The following is a 27,999-nucleotide window of genomic DNA, read 5'->3' as shown; positions in this document are numbered from 1 at the left end:
GACAAGTGACAAAATCCACAGCCAGATGACTGTTGTATGGAGAAGAGTTGGAGTAAGAAATCTTATACGTTATAAAGGAAAGCTAGCTGACGCCAGATCCATACATTAATTTTTTTCCCTCATTTGAAGAATGGACTTAAAGAGCCAATTATTATAACTATCGTTAGCTAGCTACCATTCACCACTGTCAGACGAGAGCCGGCGGAGGGCGAGTTAGCTGCCAAGCTAGCTATTCAGCTAAATTGTGCTCAGGTATGTTTTGGTAAGCGAACAATGGCACCACTCAGTTCAACCATAACTTGCACATTAGCTAATAATGTAACGTTAACTTGGGAGACCAGGTTTTGCTTGTTAGCGAGTTATTCTTTTATATCTTAATGTTAGCTTACAATACTCATTCGAAACCATTACCTAGCTGGCCGAATTCTGACAGAATACAGAATGACCATTAATACGGAATTGATAGAGTGTCTATAAGCAGATCACAAGAGAGTGATATATTGTCTAACTAGTGCTTAAAGTTAAGGTAGCCAACGTTACTATATGTTAGCCAAATTACGTCAGTAATTTACTGTATCAGTAGGCGAACACAGCAAGCGATTTTAGCTAGCTAGCTAACTAATTGCTCCAGGTCTGCACAACATTTTAAAATTTACCTTACTGTAGCAGGTTATTTAGTTATCTAGTTGTAGAGCTAAAGGCAAGAACAGTAGCTACCTAGCCGGGTGGCTGGCTTGCTAGGGAGAGTGCATTAATTAACCCAGTTAGCTAGTTAACGAGCTACTTGACGTTAGTTGACGAGACTCATTTGAAAACATATAATGCATCGAAGGCTAGCTATTTAAACTGACCTCCAAGTATCGTTTCTCCATGGCTTGATGGCTGGTTAAATAATTTATGCACCGGTCGTGCTTTTGCTATGATGTTGAGACATAGCTGCCTGACGAGGTAGGTTTGTGAGGAGAGCTATCTGGTTTGAGCGGCATTCCCTTGATAAACTAGCTAAGCGTCCAAAGGACAACTCCAAGTTATTTGGGGTTAAAGGGTATGGTGTAGGTGTGTACGCTTGATTGCTTTGACTACTTAACTGATCTTTCACTCTATATCTCTGTTTGACTCTATATTCAACATTGTCCTTATATAGCCTAACAATACAATATTCACTTCAATGTTGAGTTCAGAGATTCATTCAGAGATTAGTATGGAGAATGTAACAATGTAAAATGTAGTTCAGTGCATCGTGTATTTCAAACGATCGGTATTTCAGATTTTCAAAATTGACGTGGCAGTGGAATATCAAGCATGCTTTTGGATCCCTGCCTCTTTCGCAGAACTTTTTCTGGTCTGCTGAGCACGCAGTCGTGGTACTATGGGTTTTGGCCTCCTGTGGTCAAAACCATAGTTTCAGTCACTAGTCACGGCGATTGAAACGATGGCCGCAAGTGAGCCTTAAAACCTACAACTCTGTAACACGTTAAACGCTCAGCTGATAACGCTGTCTCAACTGCGGAAAACCTTGAAAGGGCAAGCTGTACCAATAAACAGCTGAGTCGGTGTCATACGAGCGTGGTTTGAGGTTGTTTATGATTTTAGTTTCCGCGTTGTTAGTTCCCGTGCTATTTTCTCTGCCGAGAAGCAATGCTAGCACAGGAGTTTCGCTTTTGAAGTCTTCTACCACAAAGCGGCTGTGGAGCACCTCACGTATCATTAGGGGGTTGTCAACAAGAAGTCCAGAATCCGTCCTGGACCATTATTTTCCTAGTGAATGACCTAGGGATATTTTTTGATCATTGATTTAAAGTAGGATCTTTGCTGCTTCCTTGTTTTTTTTTTTAACCTGTATTTTGCTCACATGAGGTAAAGCCCAGATAGTGTCTTTAAAGTCATGAAAGAACCGATAGCATAACAGCTGGGTTTTGCTAGACAGAAAAAAAGCATTTGTTTGATTTTGGCATCGATAAGCAGGCCTCATTGAGGGATTTTGTATAAACCGTGGAATTAGTGGTTGCTTGGCATTTACTATCAAGTATGGCAGCATTGTAGCTTGGAAGCTGGTTATGTTGGCATGTTCTAAGCTTGTTTAATTAATTATTTCAATTTTTTTGATTGGGCATTTAAGGAATTGCTGTCTTGGATGACCACTGATTTATGCTACTGCTTTAACTAAACCCTAACCCTGAACATCCAAAACTGCTCTCAGTCTGTGTTCCTTTCATTCACAAAGCCCAGCGTTGGCCGTCCGGCTGACTCATTCCACAAGTAGGTTTCCCACTCGCTTTGTTCCGGGGAAACGTAATTAGACTTCTGTGCAGGGATGTAGGTCACCCATAAATGTGCTCTTACGCTTGGCGCAACCCCTTCAAATTGAATATTTGGATTACTATAGGCTCTTTGTTACCCACAATGCTCCTGTTATTACGCACCACTTTAGGCCACAAAATGCACTAGTAAGGATAGTAGATGGTCTCAGCGGATGCTCCCTTTTCATCATTTAAATCTTTTTTTGTCTTACAGCGAAATGGGGAAGGATATGGGTGATTCATCAAGCAGGTCTGCCTCTGCCTCACTTAGTTTTATAGACTCTGCCCAGCTGATCAATTAAAAAAAGCCAGGAGATATCGGAGGCCTCTCATATGGTTTCTCACTTTGTGTCTTCCTCTTCCTCTTCAACCAGCAAATTGGGGCACAAGGTTAAATGCATTGTGATTTACAGGGTCTGCTTGCTCTTTCGATATGCGCAGGGGCTTAAGCAATGTGGAAGTACTCCCTGATATATGCTAGTATCTTGCATTGAATGTGAAGGAAAAAAGTTGCCAATTGGCTGCATCCTTAAAACAGAAACCACCTGTGTCACTGTCATTTGCCCCTTAAATAACATTAGACAACAGATTTTTATTTCTTCACCTGAGTCACGCGTATGCCAAGGCATGTGATGAGAGCAGCAAGGACATTACCTCATGGCCTGATCCTTGCCCAAGGTCTGTGTGGTCATATTCCCACAGCATATCACAAGTTGTTAATTCCTCTTTTCTAGTTGGGGCTTTGAATTTAAAAAATGCGGAAGGAACTTTGGTCACATTTCACAAGATGAGAAGTAAAGCCTATTTTAGTATACATTTACAGTATGTGTATGTGTTCTTACTTTGACTGTTGTTTTGGTCTGTGCATGTTTTCTTGAACTTTTTACTTATTCATTACATTTACATTACATTCATTTGGTAGATGCTCTTATCCAGAGCGACTTCCAGTACAAAAGAACATAAGTGTATCCATTCAAGTTGAATGAGCAACAATGTCAGACCAGGCTAACAACAATTCCAGACCAGTGAGTGTGAGCATAACACTGTTCAACATTCAACCTTCACTGTATTCAGCCTTATCATGCCTTGAGTTTGAAACAACTTTTAATCAAATGAAAGTGGCTCAATAAAGAGCGTTCCTACGTAGTGTGCCCCTGCCGATTGGCCTCGCCCCTCGGCAGCGCTTGCATGCTGCGGTGTGTGTTTGATCCTGAAATTCTGCCGAGGTTTTACCTTTAAGGCTTCGCGACAGAGATGCACTGTCATCGAGACCGGTTTAAAAAAAAAAAAACACTCCCTGTATCTCTTTACAGCTTGTTCCCTGCTGACGCCCAGTACTTTCCCCTTTGTGAACATGTGTAGACACAAGCCTATAGAAACATGTGGCTCTATAGATATACACAATGGATGGCAGGATGACCAGATACAGAGAGAGCCCCCTGGCCTGCCTTTCACCTGTATTGCTTTCTGGACTGGTCCAGCAGTCAAACAGGCCTGCGCACCATGTGTGAATCCCTCTCCTCCACTTGTACTCGTATTGCAAACACAGTTTGCGTTCTGTGTTGATGATCTCTGGAATTGCTCCTAACAGGACCTTTAGTAGGAAATGGAGATTTAGCTCTACACAGTGTAAGGAACTTTGCATTGTAAGTCCCCATTGTTACCATGTTCACATAGGCTTATGTTGTACTGATAGGCAGCAGTCTTCAGGTTATTTGAAGCAATTCGTTTTTTTTTTTTTTTTTTTGCTTTGTGTCCTGTTTAGAGCCACATGACTCACTGCTGTCTTGACCTCTGAGGAATATACTGTCTTTGTCTGCAAGAATGAACGCTGACGTTCCTTACGAAAAGGTAAGTGATTCACCAATATCCTTGATTTTTCTAGACAGCGTGGGAGCAGTGTTGTTAAAGTTCATGTGGACCCGTTTTAGTAAATTGTCACCCATAACTAAGTGGATGTCAAGGTTATTGATTGGCTCAGGGAAGTAGCAGTTGAGTGCAATGATTTTTTTCATGTGCTACTTGGTCCCTTGCAGCTGGTCTCCATGAAGATTTCGGAGGAGGAGATGCAGTCTCACCACCGAGCACAGAAGGTATCAGACACCGAGGTGGACTCTCTCATCCCCACTATGGCCCCGTTTACACTTGGTTTTAAAGTGCGCCTTGGGCGATCGGATCACAAGTGAACAGCGCTAAATACAAGTGTAAACGACCACCAAGGCGCATTGTGACCCGATCACTCAAACCACTTGCCGAGGTGGTCTGGAACGCATTTGACCACACATCTTTTGTAGTGTAAACGCTAATGCATCCTGATGCGTCCCCAACAAGAAATGCTTTTCAAACATTCTTCCTTTTTCGTCTTGTCCTGCACTCTTTTGGAAGTCGCAAATGACTTTTTCCTGGCAGTCTCAACAGCTGGAATAGCCCGTACATGTACATTAGTACTTGAAACATTTTTTTTTCTTAGCTAGCCCATGCTAAACAAATCTGGCAACAGAGACTGACATAATAACTCTAGGTGGGGTGATGTAGGCAGTAATGAAATCTGAACACAAGTGGTCAGCTGGACACCTTGGAGATGCATGTTAGACACAGGTGTAAATGGCGATGTGTCTCGGCTGTCCACTTGTGATCCGATCGCCCAAAACGCATTTTTAAACCAAGTGTAAACAGGGCCTATGTGAACAAGTGATGCAGAGAGTCAGCATCAGACAGCAATCAGTTGAGTCAAACACAACAGATAATGGCATCAACTCTTGTGTCCTCAGTATGAACATGTGCACATGCCTGTGTGTATGCGTGTGTGTTCGTGCACTGTCTCCTGTGCTTTCATGAAATAAAGTAGGCCGTTTATTCCATTGCTTGATGCATTTCTTTAAACGCTTTACTTGCTTATTCCTTTTGCAATGATGTTATGCATGCTCCTTATGATATACATTAAATGTTCCCTTATTTAGGTTGCTGTGAATAAGGGTGCTTTGGATATGTGCAAATCTAAGGCAAGGAGCAGTCATATCTGAAAAAACCGTCAAATTGTGTCGCTCAAAAGTTGAGTGTGCTGCCTTGGAGTTTGTGCCCTGTGTGATTGTCCAGTACCCTCACAACTTTCCCCGAAACTGACATATATAAGTTCCCTTGGTAGCCCTTTATGTTGACTGAGTTGCACAGGAGAGAGGCGGGTGTTCCCTTGTTTATAGGTCATCTCTCTGCGTGCAGTATTACAGGTGTGTACCGCTGTCCATCAGTCTGGCCACGCTCCTGCTGTCCGTCAGTCTGGCCACGCTCCTGCTGGCAGTCATGCTCCTCCAGAGCCTGCATGTCCCGCTGCTGAGCTCCCCTCTGGACCCTCCCTCCCCCAAGGGCCCCCTGCCCCACAGCAGTGCCTGCTCTGACCCCTGCAGGTGAGCTGGCGGTCAGTGCTCCTCTAACTCCATGCGTTGGTTATGCACAGGGTCACCCTCGTGTCCATTGCCCTGCATTAACCTTAGTGTGACGGTATGTGATATCAGTCAGGTTCTTGACAAGTAGTTACTTAAACGGTAAGTCTGTTGGGGACGTGTGACTACCCACTATTGTAATGGCCTGCCTTGTAAGGACCATTTAAAGCATATCAAAGCACTATAAATCACAGAAGGTCGCAGTGTTTTTCTTTAGTAGTATTTGTGATAAAAGTACACTTTGGTCATTATAGGATTGTCCTTGTGGAGAGCATTCCAGAGGGACTCGAGTTCAACTCCAGCACAGCCAACCCGTCCATCTACCACACGTGGCTCAACTTGATGGAAGAGGCACAGAGCAGCCTGGACATTGCCTCTTTTTACTGGACGCTCACCAACAAAGACACGGGCACCCAGGAGCCCACAGCCAATCAGGTGATGGGCGCCCTTCTGTTAATGGCTGGGCTTTGACTCATGCGAGTAGCGGTTTGCGCTGTAATGGTCAGACCCGTGTTTCCTCAGGGCGAGGACATCCTGGAGAAGTTGTCCCGGCTGTCTGGGGAGCAGAGCGGGGTGTCCGTCCGCATCGCCGTCAACACCCCCTCGGAGTCTCAGCCCCAGGAAGACCTCAACATTTTAAGCAGAGCGGGTAAGAACAAGCTTTCCTTTCTCTGCCTTTTTAAAAAACACTGAATGGATAACTGCTTTTTGTCACTACAGACAGGTTTTTATGATTTTAAGAATTTAATGTGTCAAGTCCTCTAAAAGAGACCTTCAGAAATAAAGATTTTTTACTTGTGTTTTCTCTTAGTGGAATTTGTTGGTTTGAGTAAAGGAGCCTTCTGTGGTGCTCAGGAGAATTTGAACTAAACTGGTGTCTTCTGGTGCTTTTGAGAATATGCTTCTCAGTGTCAAGTACAAGAAGATACTACAGTAACGTACAGCCTATGTAGCTATCCAATGATAGATACAAGTAGTCTTTTACCTGTGATGATTTAATTTGTCCACCTAGTGTCACTTTCCATTTTTGAAGTTGTCTTCATGAATAGTTTTACACATTCTCTTCTTTATCTAGCTACAATAATGCATTACTGTTTAACTTGTGTTTGCAAGTTTGACATCTTGAATTACTGTTGCTGGTTGACTAAATATTGAGTCAGCCAGCTGACCTGACATTCACTCCCAAAGCACTGTGAATGACTGGACTAATTTGATGGTTGATGTTTGCTAACTTGCCAAATAAAGTTAGGGTTCCCAGTCCGGTGAATATTATAAACTGTGACTGTGTAATGTAACATGTTATATGCTTCAGATTCATCCCTTTGATACATGTGAAGCTGTAGATTATAGATGGCCAGACAGCCCATTTCTCCCAAAAGCAGCACCAGGGGGTGCCAAGGGAGCACTGGTGTACCTGGTGGCACCATTTAATTGAATCAAGCTCATTCAAAGGGGGCGGCATCATTGTGTGGTAGACTGAACTCCCCTGCAACAACAGTATGGTGGCATTGCTCCCAAGACCGCACAGCAAAGAAATAAAACTGAATCCACTTGCAAAGACAGGAGTGTAAGGTGAATCTTAAAACACATGAAGGTCTACTATCCTTTAGAATCCTTGTGCCTGCATTTCTCCATTATTCTTACACAAATATTCCAAAATTGGAAATGCTAACATTGTGTCGGGAGTTGCACTGCATTGTGTCGGGAATCCACATAAAACCAGTATGACATGGGTATGACACAGCACAATTTAAAGAAAGGTATGAAGTGGTTCTGTAGGAATGTGGCACCATATTTACACATTTGTCCACAAGGAAGGCCTATGAAATATACATTCCTTTTATGGGGGTTGACAGAGATTGAAATTGCTGATGAAGTTAAAGCTCTTGCTGAAATTACTGTCCGCACGCAGCACGTTGCGCTTTTAGGCTTTATATGTTGGTGTTACGTTTGCCTCCCATCTTCTATCATCAGGATCACAGGAAGTGACCTTTGAACACACTTCTAAATCAAGATTTGAATTAATGGAAATTTCTGTTGTGTGAATGCGGTAGCAGCATACTACCCCATTGTTAACCGCGTCAGCCTCAGTATGTATGCTTCTGTCCTTCTATGCTTCAGTCTTTATTTGCTTGGAACTCGCCTTTAAGTTATGTTATTCAATCACGAGTTGAGTTTTCAATAAAGTCTCATCTCAGCAGAATTTTCCTTCTCAAATGATCAGACCAGTGCCCCTTTGTGGTTTGTTCTGAGTATGTGGAGAGCAGTATGTTCCTCAGACAGCAAAGCTGCAGCAGCAGCAGACCGCAACCTGTCACGTGATCAAGGGTGTTCTTCCACTGATGTGGAAGCATGCTTTGCACCCAACATGCCACAGGCTTAGACTAGATAAACACGTTCAGCTGTCTGGATGTTGTGCAATTAGGGCTCCTGCTTGCCCCAGTAATGGCAGTGAGAACTGTGTTCTAAGGTGCCGGCATACGGAAGGTGAACATGCGGGAGCTGACCACGGGCGTGCTGCACACCAAGTTCTGGGTGGTGGATAAGAAGCACATCTACATCGGGAGCGCCAACATGGACTGGCGGTCCCTGACCCAGGTGAGCTGGAGCTCTCTCCACACCCTCTCCTCCCACCTATGCATGTGAGCTGTGTGAAATCCAATCACAAATGAGCACAGGTCAGCGTTCTTCTCATAGGCTGCTATGATTGGGCTAATGGAGGAGCTCAGTGTCTGACTGGTGTAGCGGAGGAATTCTAGCTGTTTCATTTAAACCATATTTATCCAGTTTATGTGCTGCTAAAAGCTGATAAACATCAGTTAATGTGTAACATCATCTGGAGAGTAAAATGTTTGACAAGCCTCGAGCTTTTTCTGGTTCAAGAAAATTGAATTAAGTGAAAACTGACTAAAATTTTAAGATTACATTACATAGTTTTTTGTTCACTAGGAATCAGTTGGACGAAAACCCACACTATACAATGCATGTTAATTTTTGTTCAAACTGGCACGATTGTCATCTGGTGTCCTGGGTTTTCTGGGACAACGGGTCACTTGGGGTTCACAGTGTCACATTAATGAAATGATTCAACTGACAAGCACTTGTTGTCTTAACTGTCTCTAAAATGTGTGTTTCATTAAAGAGCTGTTTTGGAAGAAACAATTATATAGAGTTGTATTTCCACATCAAAACGGATTTAAATCTACGGTTTTGACCTTGTGAGGTAGAGTAGTCTCATTTATCCCAGTCTGTTGTTGTTGTCCCCAGGTGAAGGAGCTGGGGGCTGTAGTGTACAACTGCAGCTGTCTGGCCGAGGACCTGGGAAAGATCTTTGAGGCCTACTGGTACCTGGGGGAGGCTGGAAAGAGCATCCCGTCCCCTTGGCCTGCCAGTTACTCAACCCTCTACAACAAGGACACCCCCCTGGAGCTGCCCCTCAATGGAACCCCTTCGAGTGCCTACCTATCGGTAGGGTTGGGCAGTTGTCAGTTCTTGACAACTCAAGCATAATGTCATTTCTTGCCGGAACTGACAATACAAAATGATTGTCATTTCAAAGTCATCTGGGACAGCTCTTTGAGAAGTTCTCAGGACACAAACCATAGTTATTTGACATGTGTGTTTATGTTTTGGATCTTGAAATTAATTATGCATTTTGGAAAAAAAAAAATCAGTTAGCGAAAGTCATTGTAATGTGAATGAGTGCACTGCTGCGCTCCTGAAGTTCAATGCCGATGTCCCCTGTCCCAGAGCTCTCCCCCAGCCCTCTGTGCGGATGGTAGGACCCAGGACCTGAAAGCCATCCTGAGCGTGATACAGGACGCCCAGCAGTTTGTCTACATCGCTGTCATGAACTACCTGCCCACCATGGAATTCTCACACCCCAAAAGGTGACCATTGTTACCAATGTTACCGTGGCAGACTCAACTGAAATTTACTAAACACTTCTGCAATTATAGGCTTGTAAAAGCCGTATAGAAGCAGGCAGGGAAGACATAATTGAAATAGTAGTAACAGCAATAAAATGGATTATCACAATAGTGGGAGTAAAGGCAGAAGGGTTGTCACTTTTGTGGAGTTTGCAGACCCAAAAAGACCATCTTATTGCCAGCACTAAAATTATTAATTCTTTGACATTTATTAAACAATAATTTAACCATAAGAGTTCATATAAAATTTACTGTAATTCAGTGTATCATTGAATATCATTTTAACCAGCAAGATATCTTTTTTGCTCCTCCAAGAAAACTGCATTTAATGTCATTTGCTTTGGTTAACTGGATGTCGGATGTCAGTTCTAATTCAGTTTTAGCTTAAAACCTTAATTATTTGAGCAGCGACTGGCCGTTGCAGTATAGACCAGTCGTTATTCTGACTTTACTGTTTGTTTCATAGAGCGCTAACTCTTTTTAAGCCAAACTTATGCTCTTCTGATTCACTTCAAAAGCTTATGAAAAGGAAAATGGTCCTTCAGCTCAAAGCTCAGTGATGCACAGAGCTCTTGCTGTTGTAGATGACCTATGACCCTGGCCTGCTCCCGCAGGTACTGGGCGGACATCGACACTCAGCTGCGCCGCGTGGCGTACGAGCGGCGCGTCCGCGTGCGTCTCCTCATCAGCTGCTGGGGAAGCACCCAGCCGGCCATGTTCCCCTTCCTGCGCTCCCTGGCAGCCATCAATGACGCCAAGAGCAAGCTGGACATCCAAGTCGTGAGTGCCTTCGTTGCAGTCAGTTTCTCAAGCACACAGCAGAAGTTCGAGGAACTGGCCCAAAGTTTGAGACAAATATTCTCGAACGACGATCTTAACGTTTAGACGTGCAGATCGCCGCCTTTATGGCATTTCCACACTGCTGCAAGTGGGAAGATGTCCTTCTGGAGACCTTGGCAGTAGGTTGCAGGTTCCCACAGGACCGTAGGTGTTCTCAGAATGTTAGCTTTTGGCATCCATGTTCCCACTGCTCCCATTGCTGTCTGGTTATGTCTCTACTACATAACTGTGCCACACGTGTGTCTGTGCAATGAGATACCAGCTGCTTCCTTGCATTATCCCCTGTTGGTCTTCTGATTTTGTCTCTCACATTGTTTCTTGATATTAATGCATCATACTTCCCTCTTTGTTTCTTGCATACAGAAACTGTTTGTTGTTCCAGCCAACCCACGTCAGAAACTGATTCCCTTCGCGAGAGTCAACCATAACAAGTACATGGTCACAGACAAGGTTGCTTATATAGGTATGTGGTAATTTTTCTTCACCAGGAGAAGTGAGAAACTCCCAATTGGTCAAGGCTGTGCCGCTGAGGTACACCATCATGGTTACGGATAGACAATCCAGAGGAGTTAGAGTGAAATCTGTGCCAGAATCCATTCTTGCGGGTTTGCTTCTGCGTCTCATCTCCCTGTCCTTTCCTCTGCCTCAGGAACCTCAAACTGGTCGGGTGACTACTTTGTGCACACGGCGGGTTCGGCGCTGGTGGTGAACCAGACTGCGGCCGAGTCGACAGAGGCGAGTGTCCAGGAGCAGCTGCAGGCCGTCTTCGAAAGGGACTGGGACTCGGACTACAGCACTCCACTCACCCAGAACACCAACCTCCACAACCTGTGTTAGACTCCACCTTCCTCCCCTCTGCGGTGTTGCTCTGAGGACACTAGGGGAGCCGTAGACACTGTTTGAATGTCCCAGGCGGGCGCCTGTATAGGTGACGCTGCAAGAAACCTGAAGGGTGCCTTTGACGGAGCTCCCGCAATGCCACCTCCAGCCAGAGTGCCCGTATAACGGTGCTATCACGCGTCCACAGGGTGATGGTGTCATCGTTTTGCCTCATAATAACTCATAATTAAAATGGCAGGGTTGGTCATTTGTTGCTTATGAACTGCCTTTGACAGTGACTATAAAATGGTGTTTAGGCTGTTTTTCAATCCTCTTGCTTGCATGATTGGGAAAATGTAATTTTGACAAATACTTTATAGTTGTTGAAAGCTGTTTAAATTGAAAAATTGAAAAAAGCTGTTTAAATGTGTGGAAAAAATGTTTGTAATGTAGGTAATTAAAATAGATTACATAGAATACCATTTTAAAGTGGTTAGCACTTTAACACCTTTTATCCTCTAGTAATAATTAAAGGCTGTGGGCAGAGGGCACTATGGCTGGAGGTGCTGCTAGGGGCTATGGTTGGACCCCCCCCCCCCCCAGTCCAACCAAACTTGCGGCCTTACATTATACAAGGGATTGAGAGATATCCTCTCTCTTTTATATTATCAAAAGGTTCTGTAAACTCCTTGTGCCGGTCTGGTACACACTATTTGTTCAGGTCACGCATTGGGTGTTACATTGAACAAACGGTGCTGTCATCTCGAAGGACCAGCACTAGGTTTCCAGTATTCATACAAAATCACAGTGACTTTAAAATTCAACATTATGATTTCAGACTAATGATAAAGAAGGGTAAATGTTGTTTTAAAATTGATGCCGTTTATGGTTTTACAGCAAGGTTTAAATGTACAGTGTTCAAGCATAGATGCACTTGTAAGTTGCTAAGCATGTCCAATAAAATGCAGCTGCTTCAGATGAGATCACTTTCTTTTGAACAACTTTTCTCTCTAATGATTGGATCTCTAATGACTCTTCAGCTCTGACTGTCCTTTAAAAAAACCTTAGATGTGATAATCTTCAAGATGACAGTGAGCTGAATCCACAGTGAAGTCAGAAAGAGGAGCAGATAGTTACTGAAGATACCTTTCTAGAAACATCTGTCACTATTATCTGTATTGGTCACCAGTTGCTTTTGTACTGCTGTGGTACAATGGTCACTTGAATGTGGTTTCTCGACAAAGCAAAAATATGGAGTCAAAATTTCAAAATGATCACAACTGATTCTTACAAAAAACAATTCATATCAATATCAGAATAATAACAAGCTGCCACCATATGTTTTATGTCTGTAATAATCTGTTATCCCATGCCTAGATACCTAGGATATCTGACTAGGGGATATTATATTCTCCAGCTACCATTTTGCAACATTCAGAACTGACTTATAGAGCACCGAGGGGACTATTGGTTTGACTAAGACTTGAATGAACCTCTGACAGCACAGTACATCATACTATAGAATCTAACACTAAATCAGTGGACTGCACAAGTATCTCATTATGGTCCAGATTATATCTGCTGACATGAAAGGTTTGTTAAGTCACAGGTTTCCAGTTGATTAGAGAAGCTGAATAGCAGGCTAACCAAGCGCCCCCTCAACCATAGGGCCCCAGGCAGAGTGCTATCTGCGGCTTCAGCATAGTACAAACACAGCAAGTTTTCTTTCACTTACACTGATGTGTTCATCATAGCTGTTACAGGGCTAGAGAACATGAACCATACAGTATACCATAGGTGTACCCATTTCATAGGGGTTACATGTCTAAGTGCAACTCAGCATGTATTTATCATCACAGTTGTTTTGGAATTGGGAATCTCAGGGAAAATATCAATCATAAAGATGTTTGTCAATCATAAAGAATGCTTTCTTCCCAGATTATCTTTTGATTTTGCATTTGATTTTTATATACTGAAAATGAACATGTAGCTGTGAGTTCCTTCATTGGTGTGCCGTATAGAAAGGACATTCACTTTTAATGGATAATACATTTTTATGAATGTCCTCCTTTTAAAAACGTTTAAATAAGTGTTTATCATACTACTACGAACTCCGTCGTGAAAGTGTACATCAGTGTTGTTTAAATAAAACTTTAATATTTCCTTGTGGCTGTTGCTTTTGATACAGTTCCAGATGAGGCGCAGTAATCTTTAATGCATTTGTGTTGATAATGAACATTTCAATATTATATATATATATATATTTTTTTTTTTTCTTTTAAAACGTATTATATAATAATAATATACACGTGCGCTATGGGAGTCTTTGTCAGTCTTTGGATACTGTTGGCAATCACTTCTTGAAATATGCTGTCACTTGGCAGTGGAGTCAATAATACATAAATATTAATAATGTTAATATTAATATTAACATTATTAATAATGTTAATTATTCTGAGCGTGTTCCCCAGTAATTACAGCGGAATTAACCAATTTAATTGTCTCATAGGAGAGGTGCGCAATTAATTTCAAACCACGCCCCACGTCCATGTAGCCCTTTATTAACAGCGGCCCCATCCATCATTATTTTACCCCCAAACCGAAGGAGGAGCGTCCGCGACTGTGTAAGCAACAAAGATGGCGGTACGTCGGCAATAGGCTACATTTCTCCAGAGTAACGTTTTATTTAATTGAAATGACTGAGATTACGCCTGTGATTTTGTAATGCTGTAAATGAACTTTAATTGGATAAATGAATCGTGCGATAACATTATGCTTTACGTTGCGATTGCTCTGGTACTGAATGATGCTCATCGATTGAGATGTAATTTGAACTTGAACTTTTGCGGCGAAACTGGAAAACGTTAAAACTTTGTCCTCCATAACTCCGTTGTGGCGACTCGGATGAGAAGAAAATAAGGTAACGTACATTGAGAAAATCCGTTACAAAACCAATTGGTTATCTGTTGCCCGTTTCGAAGCGTTTCAAATTCCCCTGAGTGCATTAACATCTCTGTAAACTACCGAACAATTCATTCCATCTTGGATCCAGCGTATTCTATTGTTCTGGAACCACTACGAACTTTTCTACAAGTTAATTGAATTAGTCGATTCTGTAAGATACAGTTCATTAACGGACCTTTGTCCTAGTAAAGAGAATGGAAGATCTGACTGCAATTCAGTCGTTTTTCAATCCAAAAGTTTACGTTTACAATAACCTTTACATTTTGTAGCCATCTGCAACAGAATTGGCTTGCTTGGCTTTGTTACTGATGAATAATTGTAAACAAGCAACGTTATTGCTAACTCGCCACATGTAGTGTCAAGGTGACTTTGGCGAGGGCAAACTTTGCTCACCGTTTGGAATTTCAGAAATGCAAAACGTCCAGACAGTTTCAAGAGCCAGAGCAGACAATGTATGCATATTTCTGCCGTCGCTTTTGTGTATTTACTGGGATCCACTTTCTCCACCTCGACGTAGGGATAATTGTCTTCCCGTATGTACCTCGAGTGTAACCATTTTTCGACCGTTTCAGCATTCCCAGTTCCTGACAAAATATGTTTATCCATGAATGCTAAATTCAAGATGGTCAATGAATACTTTGGCAACTGGATGGAGCATAGATTCCAGCGCATTTTCAACAGAACAGGCCTGGATGGTACACGAGTAACATGTGGCAATTTAATTGTAGCAACACACTGATTTGGAAGTGGACAGCAAAGATATTGCGTGTATCCAACATTGACAATTTGTTAGCATTCAAGCTAGTCTTTAAAGCTGCACGACTTGCATTTATTTTGGACGAATTTATATATATATTTTCTTTGTAGACACTGTACACTTACCCAGACTTCTGGAGGTCCTACCCTATCCTAATATCTGCTCAGTACAGTGGGGTTCAAATAAAGTTGGTCACAGGTCAGCCTGCCTTTGAAGGATCGGACGGCCACGAAAGTGACCACTTCCTGTCCAAGTTCCCACTTCAGAAGGTGAGCAGATTTGTGTAACGTGTTTGTGTTTTCCCATTTAAAAAGTGGACTTATTGCTAGGTGCATTTTCTTTCAGTGTTAAGTAAGGCGTGCCTAACGTGTAAATTAAAGCTTCTGACGGAATTTGAAGGATGCCCCTTGGATTAAATATTGCTTCTGTGAAATGTAACGGATGAAACTCTTCATGTCTTTGACAAAAATAGCAGAGGTATTATTGGATGTTAGGTTGAGGTGGTATGAACATAAGATCTTTGTTTCATGTAGGTGCCTGCTTTCGAAGAAAATGGCTTTCAGATTCAGGAGAGCAGCGCCATTGCTAATTACGGTAAACCTCGCATCTGTCTGACATGGAACTGGTAGTGGTGTTGGCGGTGATGGGTGGAAGGTCATATCGACAAGCCTGATTTAAATGTTCACTTGGTTAATAAGCTGACATAAACACTATTCTTGTAGCTTGAATGATGGAATTAAAAAGGGTCGACTTGACAGCGCAAGGCCAATGTAAATGTGCATATTTTGTACGCTGCAGTATTGGTTTTGTAACACCAGTGGGCAGTGTTGATGTAAATTTAAACCTGATCAGCTCAAGCCCTTGTTTTCAGTAAAACTTTCCATCTAGCCAGTTGATGTGCATGAAGGTTTCCTCTTGTTAGATCCACACAGCACAGGCATTCTTATCTGACCTGTAATGTTTTCAGATGGATCCTCATTTAGATTCTAAATACTAAAAACTGTATTGTATTCTATTTCACGTGAGTGTGTTGAGAATACCCAAATTCAGTTCCCAGTTCCAAAAGGTTTTCAGAGCTTGTGCTTTCCCTGGCCACATGTAAATTGCATATTGCTTCTATATGTAATTTATTCTTTGTGTGTGGATTACTTGCATGTGTCCTTGGCATGTAGACGGAAGTGCAGTACAAGACTTGAAACTACACCTGAAAAAAGTTGAATTGCTTGGCTCCTTTTAGTCAGGAAAATTTATCTTGCTTTCATACAAAAGCATGGGTTTTTCTCAGTCCAATCTGCATCCGCAGAACTAGTTTGGGAGATATTTCATTTTAGAACCATCAATAATGGAGCTGAAACCACCATTGGAGGCTGAAACTACCTGTATTATGACTTGTACAGTATGAAAAAAGGACTTGCAGTCAAATGTGTTAAATATTCTGCATTAAATTAGCCTCTAATATTAGACAACTGCATATGCATGTATGTTATACTGAGGCCTAGGCCCAGATTCTTGATTTCAATGATCCCAAGACCCGGTCAACATTCTGTTTAGTCATTGGTCTGTCTGTACCCCCCCCCCCTCCAGTTCAGTTGCATCTCACGCCCTTCTGACACCCGTCTAATTGGTTACATCACAGGGCCAAATCCGCTCAGCCTGACCATGTGAGAATAATTCCAGGGATCAGACTTGTTGGCACGTACGTCAGTGTTCAGAGCTGGATGGATTTGCTGTATTAGTGGAGTCACTGTAGAAACCATAGGTACCCTTACACATTACATGCCTAAGATGAATTCCAAGCTATGATTGGTGAGCATCAGTCTGTCTTTAGATTGGATAGAATGTGATGGTCAACATGTGAATACTCTTGATTATCCTACAGTTTGTGTTTTTTTTTTTTTTTTTTTTTTTTTTTCTGCCTGGGTTGTGTCTACAAGTTAGTGTTTGTGGTATGACTGGAACCTCTGCCACATAACTAAAGGTAAGTTTGCTAGTAGTTTATTTCTGTTCTGGCTTCTGCTAGGCTCCCAGAATTGGAGCTTGAACAGAATTAGTCTGTCTTCCTAAAATAGCCTTGATTCAATCATTGTTTATCCTTAACTTTCAGTTATTTAAATGCAATTTTTTTTTTTTTTTTTCCTCCCCTCCCCCAGTTTGGCAAGTTCAGTCATCACCAAAATGAAAGGAAAGACCATAACGACTTGAGTCAGTCAGAATTAAGGACACGGTGATTGAAAGACAGTCTTAGTCCTAGTCCTGAATGTCCAGGGCTGCATTACTTGCCTGACTACTAATGCTACCAGGCTTCCACCCCCAGATGATGGTGTGTGGGTGGTTTTGCAATAAATCGGTGTTCTGAATGAACACTACAATCCTGGTATCTCTGTCAGGTTATTTGTAGGGTGGGTTTCATGTCTGATTCTCTGCTTGGGGGACCTTCACTTTCACTGTCTCTGTCCACCAAAAAATGATGCAACCCTTTCTTGACATTTGGAGACCTGTTCTTCCTTTAGGGTAGCATTCTCATCACAGCATTGCACCAAAACAAAACTTTGCCTTTGTCAATTCCCCTGGCTTGGCAGTAAGGGCTTTTTTTGTTCTCCAAATTTTAATCAAGGCCCAGGGGCAGAATTGCATAATTCTGTGTGCTTTAATAAGACATGGTGGCTCTCTTTAACTCCTGCCCTGGTTTTCCAAGGGCCAGTCGGGGCGTTGCATGCTGGGCATGTGCTCAGGCAGGCTGTCCCAAGTCAGGAAGCCCCCCCTCCTGATGAGGATGTCCTGTGTTTACAATGGAGCCGGCGCTCCGGGCCTACCCCGCCACAGCACAACGCCGCTCTAATCATTCAGGAAATGTTCGGCGGGGCCCTGCCGTTCACCCGTCACTGCAGAGTGATCATTGGCTCAGGGTGGAGAGGAAGGAGCTATTAATAGGCCATTTAAATTTTTCCCTTGCTCTGATTTCTAGCTCATCAGACTTCAGAGGATGAGTGCATGTGGACGTTGTACGCTTGTCCCTCTGAGAAGCACAAAATGCAAAAAGTGGGCTCCCATAGTGTCTCAGTAACTTGTTGGCTGATGTTTTAATGTGAGGCAACTAGGGATTCGCAAACATTGGTAGCAGTGTTTTCTAATGACCGAGCTTGTGCGTTTCTGGCTCTTGGTGCTGACTTCAGATGTTTGTCAGGACAGCTTGTGTGAATGCATTCCTTATATGATCAAGCATTGTATTTTATGGAATTGTGTTCTATTTGTATTTTCAAACCCATTTAGATGCATTTTAATGAATTTTGCTATGTTAATGGGAAAACATCATTCACCTTATTTAGCCATAGGTCAAATATAGTACACCAAATCTTTTGTCTTTGTTTAGCCCAGCTTGGTTTCCTCTTCCTGCTTTGAAGGAAATAATGGCTTCCTTTGTTCTTGGAGTCCTGAGACCTCTTTAGAGTTCCTCTTCTGGTTAAACATTGGTATTTGCTGTCAAAGAAGAGTGTGGAGCATTGTGCACACTGAGCCCACTAAAGCAATATTCCTCCCTCAAGCATTCGGTCAGCTGCTTTGTCTAGGTGTCTCACCTTGGTTCCTTTTTCTGGTAGCAGGTAGAATTGGTCTGAGCGGCTGTGGGGAAGAGGGGTGGGGTTAATGAGCAGATATGCCTGTCCAGCCCTGCATGCACCTGTAAAGGGAATACACTAGTCCTAAGTTACCTTTTCTGCCAGATGGTGTGAAATGATTTGACCATGGCTTTGACTTGCTTTAGTACAGGTCTCCGGTCAGTGCTTTGATACAGCAGAAGGTGTGACAGTGGCTCCTTGTGTGTTGCAGTGGCCAATGATGTGCTACGGGGCACCAGCCCCCAGGAAAAGGCCCTGGTCCAGCAGTGGGTGAACTTTGCTGAGGGAGAGATTGTTCCCTCCATGGCTGCCTGGGTCTACCCTACAATGGGTGTGGCAAACTGCAACGAGCAGGTAAGTGTCAAGCTGGTGTAATGAAAGTCCCATTAAAATGCTTTGCTTTTTGCAGCAAAGCACATTTTTAGATTAGTGTACCAACCCTGTTCCAGATCCTTTAAAGCATTTTACTAGCTGTGGATTTTGTATGACAGTAGCACACTGCCATTTATTGAATCCACTCTAAGTGGCTCATGAGGTCTGATTTGTTGAGGCCATGGGGTGTACATTTAAAATCATTAGCTGCATTTCTGCTTCAATGATAGGCAAGTAAGAAGGCGAAGGAGGCGGTCCTGGGTGTGCTGTCCATTCTTAATGAGCATCTGCTACCTCGCACGTTCCTGGTGGGAGACACGGTGACTCTGGCTGACATCTCAGTGGTTTGCGCCCTCCTCCTGCTCTACAAACAGGTTTGCTGCCTCCAGGTCATAGCCTGAACCCCTGGGGTGCAGCCAGCATTTTAAAATGCTGGACGTTCACATTAATGGCACCTCATTAAGATCAAAGTGATGGTGGAGAAAGGGTGTGCAGATGCAGTGTTGCAATGGTGACGTAGCGCACGCTTTCAGGTGCTGGAGCCCCCTGTGCGCCAGGCCTACCAGAATGTGACGCGCTGGTTTTGCACCTGCATCCACCAGCCTCAGTTCAGTGCTGTGCTGGGAGACATAACCCTGTGTGAGGTGTTGGCCGAAGGTAAGCCCCACCCCCAGCCTGCTTCAAGATGAGTTCACGCTGGCCCGGTTAGGCATGCTAATGCTAACTTTCGATCAAGTTAGCATTAGCATTCTAGCAGTCCTCAGCGGTGTGGTAGGGTTATAACTGAGCGGATAGAAATGCTGTCAAAAACTGGGACCTTGAGGTGCAACCTGTTTTTGGGATTCATGATAATGGGTGTGCTTGTTTAAACATCACTCTCTGCTGTGGCTGAAATGGGAGGTCTTGGTCACAACTGGAACTTGGCACAGCTGTTTTCAAACACCTGATAAAGATGCACTGGGTTATCAGTTTCAAGCAAATTGCTTCACTTTCCACTTATCTGGGTACATATTCCGGTCCTTTTTCTAAACTTCACCTGTGGTGTTGGACTTTGCTTCTTTTGAACATTGAATATTTGACTGCGGTTTACGCAGGAAGTATTTGCTCTGAATGTACCCAGAGCAAGAATTCTGTTCTTTGAAGTGGCGGATTACTTTTATGCAGTTTCAAGCAAGCTCAAGGTCACCCCAGAGAGTGCTGAGGATCCTCCAAAGACAGAGCCCTCAAAGGACGTAGTGGTAGAGGAAGAGGTGGAGAATGGTGGGATGGATGCCACTGAGGAAGCCATGGCAGCAGAGCCCAAAGCCAAAGATCCCTTCGCCTCCCTGCCAAAGAGGTAGAAACCAGGCTGAAAACTGGCGTTTCTGCTGAATGCACAGGGATTTTCCAGGGGTGGTTGCTTTCTTCCAGTGTGCAGAGGGGAAACGTCTTTTTCATCATGTACAATTTATTGAAATTGACATTGAATAGTGCAAGTGAACAAACAAGTAACCAGCTGTCCCAAGGAGGAATATAAAACAGAATAAACTGGAATTCTCAGTTGACATCAAGACTTCTGACATGCTAGCCTGTAGGAATGTGTGACTTTTGACATTGCACTTCCAAGTGGCCTACGTGGCCTAAGTGGTAGAGGTCCAGCTCTCCCAGATAAGCTGATGCGCAACTCCATTTGAAGATGCAGCTGTGGGCTTTTAGCAATGGTGTTGCATGGCTGTGTTACCGCTAAGGCATTTGTCCACAAGGCTCCCTCTCTCCTCCCCCACCCCCCCCCCCCCTCAGTTACTGCGTTACTTGTGTAATTGCTTGCCAGGGCTTTGGATTGGATTGCCAGGGCTGTAGCTTTTGGCTGTGTGCTCCAACCCTAGAGGTAAATCTTCCATTTCAAGTTTTTGGCTGCCATTTCCTTAAATGCAGGGCAAAAAAAGCAACCCTTAAGTCGAGTAAATTTGACCATGACTGGCCATCAATTTGAAACGAGGCAAATGGACTTAACGCCAAATGAAATGCCAGCATTTATGTGCGTGCATATTGTGGCCATTAGTCATTAGCCTGCAAAGTGGTGAGGAGGGGGACACAGCCATGGCTATGGCTCTGCTTTGGGACTGTTTATATTGAAAGACCAGGTTGCTTCAGCCTTCAGGAAGCCACTTGTTTAGGTGCACTCTTGTATGAAAATGGATTAGCCTGTCGTGCTGTCCTGTTTTAAAATCTTGCACCTGTTCTGTCAACACAGGCCAGGGTTGTATTCAATCGCCCCTAAAGCGGTTTGGCCTTAAGTTCCTTACTTTTAGTCCAAGCATTTTTTTTTTTTTTTTTTTTTTTTTTATTCATACAGGAACAATTCATTTGTAATGAGTGTTTGCATAGGGGTTGACTTTGGAAAAGCCTCAGAATAATTTGCTGAAACATTTTAACCTTCAGTGTTAAACAAGGGGAAAATTGTGCATAAACGGTAAGTGAAACCTACACGAATGCAGTGCCCAAGTGCAAAGCCGAGGGATTGAGTTCTGTCCATAATGCTGCCTAACCCAACACTTCTCAAACTCTGAGATGTGGTTACTGTTAGTGAAACAATTTTTCAATCCAATCATCTGGTTGAGGGCTTTGCACACAAAAAATGGTTGGTTGAGCTGAAGCTGAAAAGGTTACGTGTTCTATTCCCCCACCCCCCCCCCCCCCAGCTCCTTCATTTTGGATGAGTTCAAGCGGAAGTACTCAAACGAGGACACACTTACTGTGGCGCTGCCCTACCTGTGGGAGAAGCTGGATCGTGAAGGCTGGTCCCTCTGGTACTCCGAGTACAAGTATCCCAGCGAGCTGGGCCAGGTGTTCATGAGCTGTAACCTCATCACAGGTGTGTGTGTGTGCGAGTATGCACAGAAATGGTGTGTTTTCCTCATCCTAATGTCACCCATGGCTTTAGTCAATGTTGTTCTGGCCTCAGCACTTGACTGCCGTTAGTATTGTTTTTGAATAAAAAGCTTCCAGTGCCTTTCAGTATTTTTGAGGGGCTGATGGGAGTGGCTGTTTCAGACCGGGGTCTTCCTACTGTAGACGTGTGAACTTCTCCTCCCCATCAGCGCTGTTGTGCAGTGAGTTCCCTGCTGGGGTGTAGCCATCCAGGGCCAGGGTCCCGGTCATCCAAGTGGGAAATTATCCCTGACGTCCTTCGGCGCTTTAATTGTTGGGTCAGACCCTCCTAGCAGAGAATGTGGTGGCACGAGGAGGGAGAAGTCAAGGAAGTGGTGGGTGGTTCCGCAGGATGTATAACCTTGCCTCCGTGACTGCCTGCTTGTTCCCGACCGTTAGCTCAGAGCAGGGACCGTGCAGATGACTAATCCTTATCATGCTTTGTATCCACTAGGGCACAATGATTTAGATGGAGCACCCATATGATATGATGATTAGGGGATGTGTGTGGTGCCTCTTAACTGATGTGTTGAACACGTTACTGTGGTGGTGACCCGTGTGTGTATGTGTGTTGGAGATGCACTTTAATTACCAGCCTGTCGGCATGTCAGTGGACAGGAATGGTGACGAGGGTGCAGACAGCAGTGACGTGGCCCCCCCGGTGACCTGTCCGGTCCCCACTTCATGCCGGGACAGGACGCCGGGGACCCCACTACAGCGCTCTGCCCCACACGGGGCCAGAGAGGGGTTTGTTTGTTTTTTTTGTTTTGTTCTTCACAGTTGGGAAGGGAGGGGGTGACCTCAGTCTGAATCGCTGCAGAGATTCCTATCTAAATGGACTGCAGCACACCGAGATCTTCCAGTCAAGTGAGACAGCGGGAACCATGTGTCCTAGTGGCAGACTGCATGTTTCAGTTACTTTTAAAGATACAAAAACCACCTTTTTAAGAGGTTAAAAATTCTACAAATTAGCTGTGTAGCCTTTCTGTCATGGCTGCTTAAGTGACCTTCAGCCATTGCAATAATACTGTGGTAGTGACTGACTTCAGCCTTTGTGTTTTGTTACATTCAGACTCATATTAATGGGAATGGAGTTTTTTGTGTGCCCGGGAGGCACCTGGAAATTGCAATTTGGCGGTCTTTGTGACGGAACCCTCAATGCACCGAGTAACAGCGATGCTTTTCTCTAAGGCTCATTAAGAGAACCTTGGCAAAGCGATTGCTTTGGCCACGTAGTCTTTCATTAGACCAGGAGCCGCTCCGTATAATGGTGTGTGGTGGAGCTTGAATGATCTCCCGGCGGTTCATTATAATGATGGACAAGGAATTTTGATTGCGTGCTGCACTGGCCACCTGTGTCATTTTGATCCTCGACGCAGCTCCGATTAGAAGCCCGCTCCCCGACGGAATTAATAGGCAGTTAGAGGTTCATGTTCTTAATCATGTCTTCTCCATTAAGTAAGTCTCGGAGGTTTTCTGCGGTGGGAAGCACAGTTGCAATGAGGGTTTGTAGTTCCTGTAAAATGTAATTGGGCAATTCCCTCTTCTCCCGGGCTGGCTTTTGACAGCGCTTCGGTGTATGAACCAGGATCCGTGGTTAAAGATGAATGGAATCCTAATTTGAAACAGTTATGTTTAACCTCTGTTCAGTGGGGAACTTTGGGGTGGGGGTGCTGAACTACACCCACATTACTGTTTCTGAGGTTGGATGGACAATTTTCAATTTTCTATAGCAGCTCAATTAGGGGGATCAGATGTCCCAATAGTCAGCTTTAAAATTTCAGAACTGCCATGTCCAGTATGTTTGTTTACCTGCTAAATACTGACATTCAAAAAGCATTTAAAAATGATCACAAGTTTTGACCTATTACTCTGTTGTAAATGTACAAATTGAGAAGGAGCAACCATACCAAAAAAATTCAAGTTTCGCTAGTTTTTGCAAACCCAATCAGTCCTTTAGTTATTAAATTGCTCGCAAACAACTCCTGCAGCGTAGGACATGTGCATGCATTCTACTCTGACTGAACTGAGGCATGTCCCTGCTTTGTACCCAGACTGGATTGTGAAATGCACAAGTTGTTGCAGAATTAATCACAGGCATTGGGTTAAAAATGTGCTAGTACCACTCTTCAAATTTCAGACAGTCTTGGCATGCCAGATGATCCCACCTTTGGTGGCAACTGAATAATGAGCAAAGGATATTTTGTCATCAAGCTGTCCTGATAAAATCCTGGTAATCTGCTAATGAGCAATATTGATTCTTAAATGTATTGTGCAGGGTCTCCCCCCCCCCCCATGTTGTGCACAGTGCATTGATTTATTGGATATTTATTGATTTTGCCATTGTGTGTAAAATGTTTGTTCGTTTGAATTGCATTTATAAATGAAAGCTTTAGTTGCCAGTTTAATTTGGACTGTTCCCCACCCTGTGCACATCATGATTATAAATTCTTTTTCTTGTGTAGTTTTAGATTGGTTTGCTCACCGTCCCTCTGCTTGAATGACATGCCTTTTAATAATGCTGTTTCTTGGGCTGTATCAGTGAGGGAAATGAGTAGAATCATAAAGAATCTGAGGCAAATCGTGACCCCCTCAGAATCTGAACTGAAAATGTGTTGTGTAAGCACCTCACCCCCCTGTCTCCTGGCACCCCATTAGTGCTGGTCCTGCCCAGCTCCATCCCCACACGTCTGTCTGTCTCCGCCCTTCTCCTCCCACCGCAGGCATGTTCCAGCGACTGGACCGGCTGCGGAAGCACGCCTTCGCCAGTGTGGCCCTGCTGGGAACAGACGGGGACAGCTCCATCTCTGGCATCTGGCTCCTCCGAGGGCAGGAGCTGGCCTTCGAGGTGGGCACCAGCCCCCTGGCACATTGAATGTCGCAGAACTTTTGTATGGGGTTTTTTTTTTTTTTAATTGGGTGTAGCCCTTTCAGTAATCACGATTTTCCCACTAGTTGGTAACACATCCCATGTGAATGGTAATGGTCTCCAGTATGAAACGATGTAATTGTAGTTTCATGCTTATCAGGTTTATCACAATAGTGCTTGTTACTGACCAACTACCATGTCAGGCAGTCTTTTGATAACACACTGAACTGACTACATGTCAGCTAATTGGGTAGTGGATTGAGAAATGCTCCATAGTATAGAATAGTATTTGTTACTGACCCTGGAGTGCATTTAATTATTGTTGTAACCTTCTGCTTTAAATACAAGGGGAGCTTATCCTTAGATGTCAGGATGATTTAGCTTAGGATTTAATCAAGAAACTAGAATTTAAATGGATATTGAACAGGTAACTGATTCCCTGCAACATGGAGGAACTGGAAGACATACTTCATTTATCCCAGAGTAGACTCTCTATAGTCCCAATATGGTGCTTTGGGAGGCTGTGTTTTATAGTTGATTGAACCACTTTCACGCTCTCCTTTTTGACTGGTTTCAAAGAACCAGTTGCTGCATCTTAGCTGACGAATATTGGCTTGTTTTAGTAACTCTGGGCAATCCCAATCTCCCTTCAGACTTATTTTAGGCCATTTTTTCCCGTGTGTACTGAAATGACTCTTGGCATCCCTGTGAATGTGTGCACACCAGAGGGTGTTGAATAACCTGTGTGTGCTGTGACCGTAATGGTTGCTGACATGTATACAGTAGACCCGTTCAACCTGGATGTAAACTCAACTGCTCTCTGGAAAGTTTTTCCAAAAAGGCTCTGGCAACAAGAAATCCTGGCTCATTCATTCAAATCAACCCAGCGCGGGGTGACTAGGAACCTTTGCTGTTTAAGTGCCCGTTCTGCCTTTGGGAGGCATGCAGGGGTCACTTGCTCTCATCTCCTCTACTGTGCCCCACAGCTGTGTGAAGACTGGAAGGTGGACTACGAGTCATACTCCTGGAGGAAGCTGGATCCGGACAGCGAGGAGACTCGCACCCTCGTCAAGGAGTACCTGAGCTGGGAGGGCGAGTTCAAGCATGTGGACAAGCCATTCAATCAGGGCAAGGTCTTCAAGTGAGGGCCAACCAGTCAGCTCCATGATAAACCAACCACTGCCTGCCCGGCTTTTCAGTGAAGAGAAACGATGACCCAGTGTGGTGTATTCTCATAGCTGTTACCTCCCGGCATTATGATGGCTGCACTGTAAATGGCTCTACCATGTCATATAACTGAACACTGAATTTTTTTGGTCATGGCGTGTGATCTTGATGTGCCAGATGTCTGTCATTTTTTAGCACAATATGTTTACAGAGCAGTGGTGGCCCACACAGTACAGGTTTACAATGGTTGTATGTCACTTGTTTTTGTACATTTGTGGGGTGAAGCCTTGGATGTCTCATGGCCTCATCAGCATTTGAACTGAATGTCCTGCGTACTGTTGATGTGCTAATAAAACACATTGGTGCACTGGACTCTCTTGTTTCCTCTGTAAATGGAAAGGGTGTCTTTCTCCACTTTCAGTGTTTTTGGCCCACCTCCTCTTCAGTGGAGTAATTGAATTGGCTGTTAATGGTACTAAATTACCCAGCATTGTTCACATTCCACTGAATTAAGTTTAGGGTCATGGTCCCAAAATGAAAGTGACTCAAATTGAAAGGGGTTCGTACGAATTTGGTCTTTGGTTCCATTATGGAATGGAGGTGCATTTTTATGTAGGTAATGAAGTGTAGTTTGGACTTTAAATGGTGGTGTGAGTCACTCACAAGCAGGGGCAATCAAGGTTTCCATTCACCATCTTCCACTGGAGCAGAATTGAGTTTTCTACCAAAAACTGAATCTTGTCTGGAAGATGTATGGAAAGATTGTGGATGGCTGAGTTGCATCAAACTTGAACATGGGTGTAGTTCAAGCCGAAGGAAGTTGACCATCATCAGATGCTTTGAGATCCAGGGCAGATCAAGCCAATTTTACCAAACTCCAAAATATTTGAAATTGGAAATAACATTTGTCTGTGTATTGCCGAATACCTATCATGTCCACCCCAAATCTTTCCTCACAAGTGCATTTTAGGAAATCTTTTAAAAATCCAAGAGCTGATCAAATAAGTGAACATGCCCCAGTTAAGAGATACAACTGAGTTGTCCATTGATTCAACATGCCAGTCAGTCTGTTCATTCCTACCATTTATGACCTGCTTCGCTGAACCTGGTTTGTCAGTGATCGAACTAGCCCCAGGATCTTGATATAGCCATTTTGTGGCTATAAAAGTCTGTGGAGCTTGACTTGTAAGTTAAGTTCACCCAAGTGTAATTGGCATTATGCAGTAGGGGAAAAAAGAAAAAGAATCTGCCATCTTTCAACTGTTACTAAACTGCATTTTTTTTATTATACACCTACAGTAGAGCAAAATGGAGAGCCTTGCTACAGGTTCAGACCAAAATGGCTGTCAAAAAAATGAAACAGAATGTAAGCCTTAATGCAATATAACTTGAATATAAAATGGCAGAGAACCTTTGTTCGATCTGAAATGCCTCATGTAGGCAGCCTCTGGAAGCAGCTCAGCCTTGTTTGCATTTTATGTGCACCTACACAAAGTAATATTTCATTGAGTCAAGTCAAATAAGGGGGTAGATATTCTCTTGGCTTGATCTTTGTTAAATTGACTTAGCATGCTTTTTGTTTTTGAGCGATGCAAACTGGCTTGGAACTTAAGTTTTGCACATCGTTTAAGAAAAAAAAAAACAGTTGTGTTAATAATGTTGTTGCCCAAAATGGAAAAATCTCTGACTTCACCTTCATTCTGTGTAACATTAAGGGAGAACTTTCCTGAATAGGTATCTGTGTCTCTTTTGTGGACTCTACCTCACATTCTCTCTGGATATTGCCTAAGACGTTAAGACATATTTCTTTGGGCAATGATAAATGTGTCTTGTTCCGCACTACCGGCAAATTGTGAAGTGGCTGTTGCACAGGTGTAAGACCCTTGCATTGTATATGATGGGCTGTTTATAGTGGCCGCGCGAGGGAATGTGTTTTCCTTTCGATAACTCCACAAACCGACGTGGCGCTGAGTCACATGGGTCGCTCGCTAGTTTTCACTAAGCCCAGTAACAAGGCC

The 27,999-nt window shown here is 43.5% G+C and overlaps 2 protein-coding genes across 2 annotated transcripts; both read left to right on the top strand.

Moving 5' to 3' along the window:
* Positions 1-11,549, top strand: pld3 (phospholipase D family, member 3). Its single transcript, XM_036536842.1, has 12 exons — positions 1-252; positions 4,066-4,151; positions 4,337-4,393; positions 5,520-5,704; positions 5,995-6,175; positions 6,263-6,389; positions 8,211-8,338; positions 9,008-9,208; positions 9,491-9,630; positions 10,284-10,449; positions 10,873-10,972; positions 11,159-11,549. The coding sequence occupies exons 2-12, from the start codon at positions 4,125-4,127 to the stop codon at positions 11,344-11,346; spliced, it is 1,500 nt and encodes a 499-aa protein (XP_036392735.1). The 5' UTR covers positions 1-252; positions 4,066-4,124; the 3' UTR covers positions 11,347-11,549.
* Positions 11,550-13,965: 2,416 nt separating this feature from the next.
* LOC118782951 (elongation factor 1-gamma-like) lies at positions 13,966-26,201 on the top strand. Its single transcript, XM_036536584.1, has 10 exons — positions 13,966-13,971; positions 15,217-15,318; positions 15,583-15,643; positions 18,875-19,017; positions 19,266-19,409; positions 19,569-19,712; positions 20,130-20,295; positions 21,680-21,889; positions 24,669-24,793; positions 25,801-26,201. The coding sequence occupies exons 1-10, from the start codon at positions 13,966-13,968 to the stop codon at positions 25,957-25,959; spliced, it is 1,260 nt and encodes a 419-aa protein (XP_036392477.1). The 3' UTR covers positions 25,960-26,201.
* Positions 26,202-27,999: the final 1,798 nt, after the last annotated feature.

The sequence above is a fragment of the Megalops cyprinoides genome, chromosome 9, assembly GCF_013368585.1.
Source record: "Megalops cyprinoides isolate fMegCyp1 chromosome 9, fMegCyp1.pri, whole genome shotgun sequence".
Taxonomy (NCBI): domain Eukaryota; kingdom Metazoa; phylum Chordata; class Actinopteri; order Elopiformes; family Megalopidae; genus Megalops; species Megalops cyprinoides.
This window is presented reverse-complemented; position numbering and strand designations above follow the sequence as displayed.

Excerpts from the sequence above, each read along its gene's own strand:
- LOC118782951 (XM_036536584.1), top strand. Across the intron at positions 19,410-19,568 it reads TCCTCCTGCTCTACAAACAG|GTGCTGGAGCCCCCTGTGCG; the intron begins GTTTGCTGCCTC and ends GCACGCTTTCAG. Across the intron at positions 19,713-20,129 it reads GTAAGCCCCACCCCCAGCCT|GAAGTATTTGCTCTGAATGT; the intron begins GCTTCAAGATGA and ends CGGTTTACGCAG.
- pld3 (XM_036536842.1), top strand. The coding sequence starts at position 4,125 with ATGAACGCTGACGTTCCTTACGAAAAG. Across the intron at positions 6,176-6,262 it reads AGGAGCCCACAGCCAATCAG|GGCGAGGACATCCTGGAGAA; the intron begins GTGATGGGCGCC and ends GTGTTTCCTCAG. Across the intron at positions 9,209-9,490 it reads CTTCGAGTGCCTACCTATCG|AGCTCTCCCCCAGCCCTCTG; the intron begins GTAGGGTTGGGC and ends CCCCTGTCCCAG.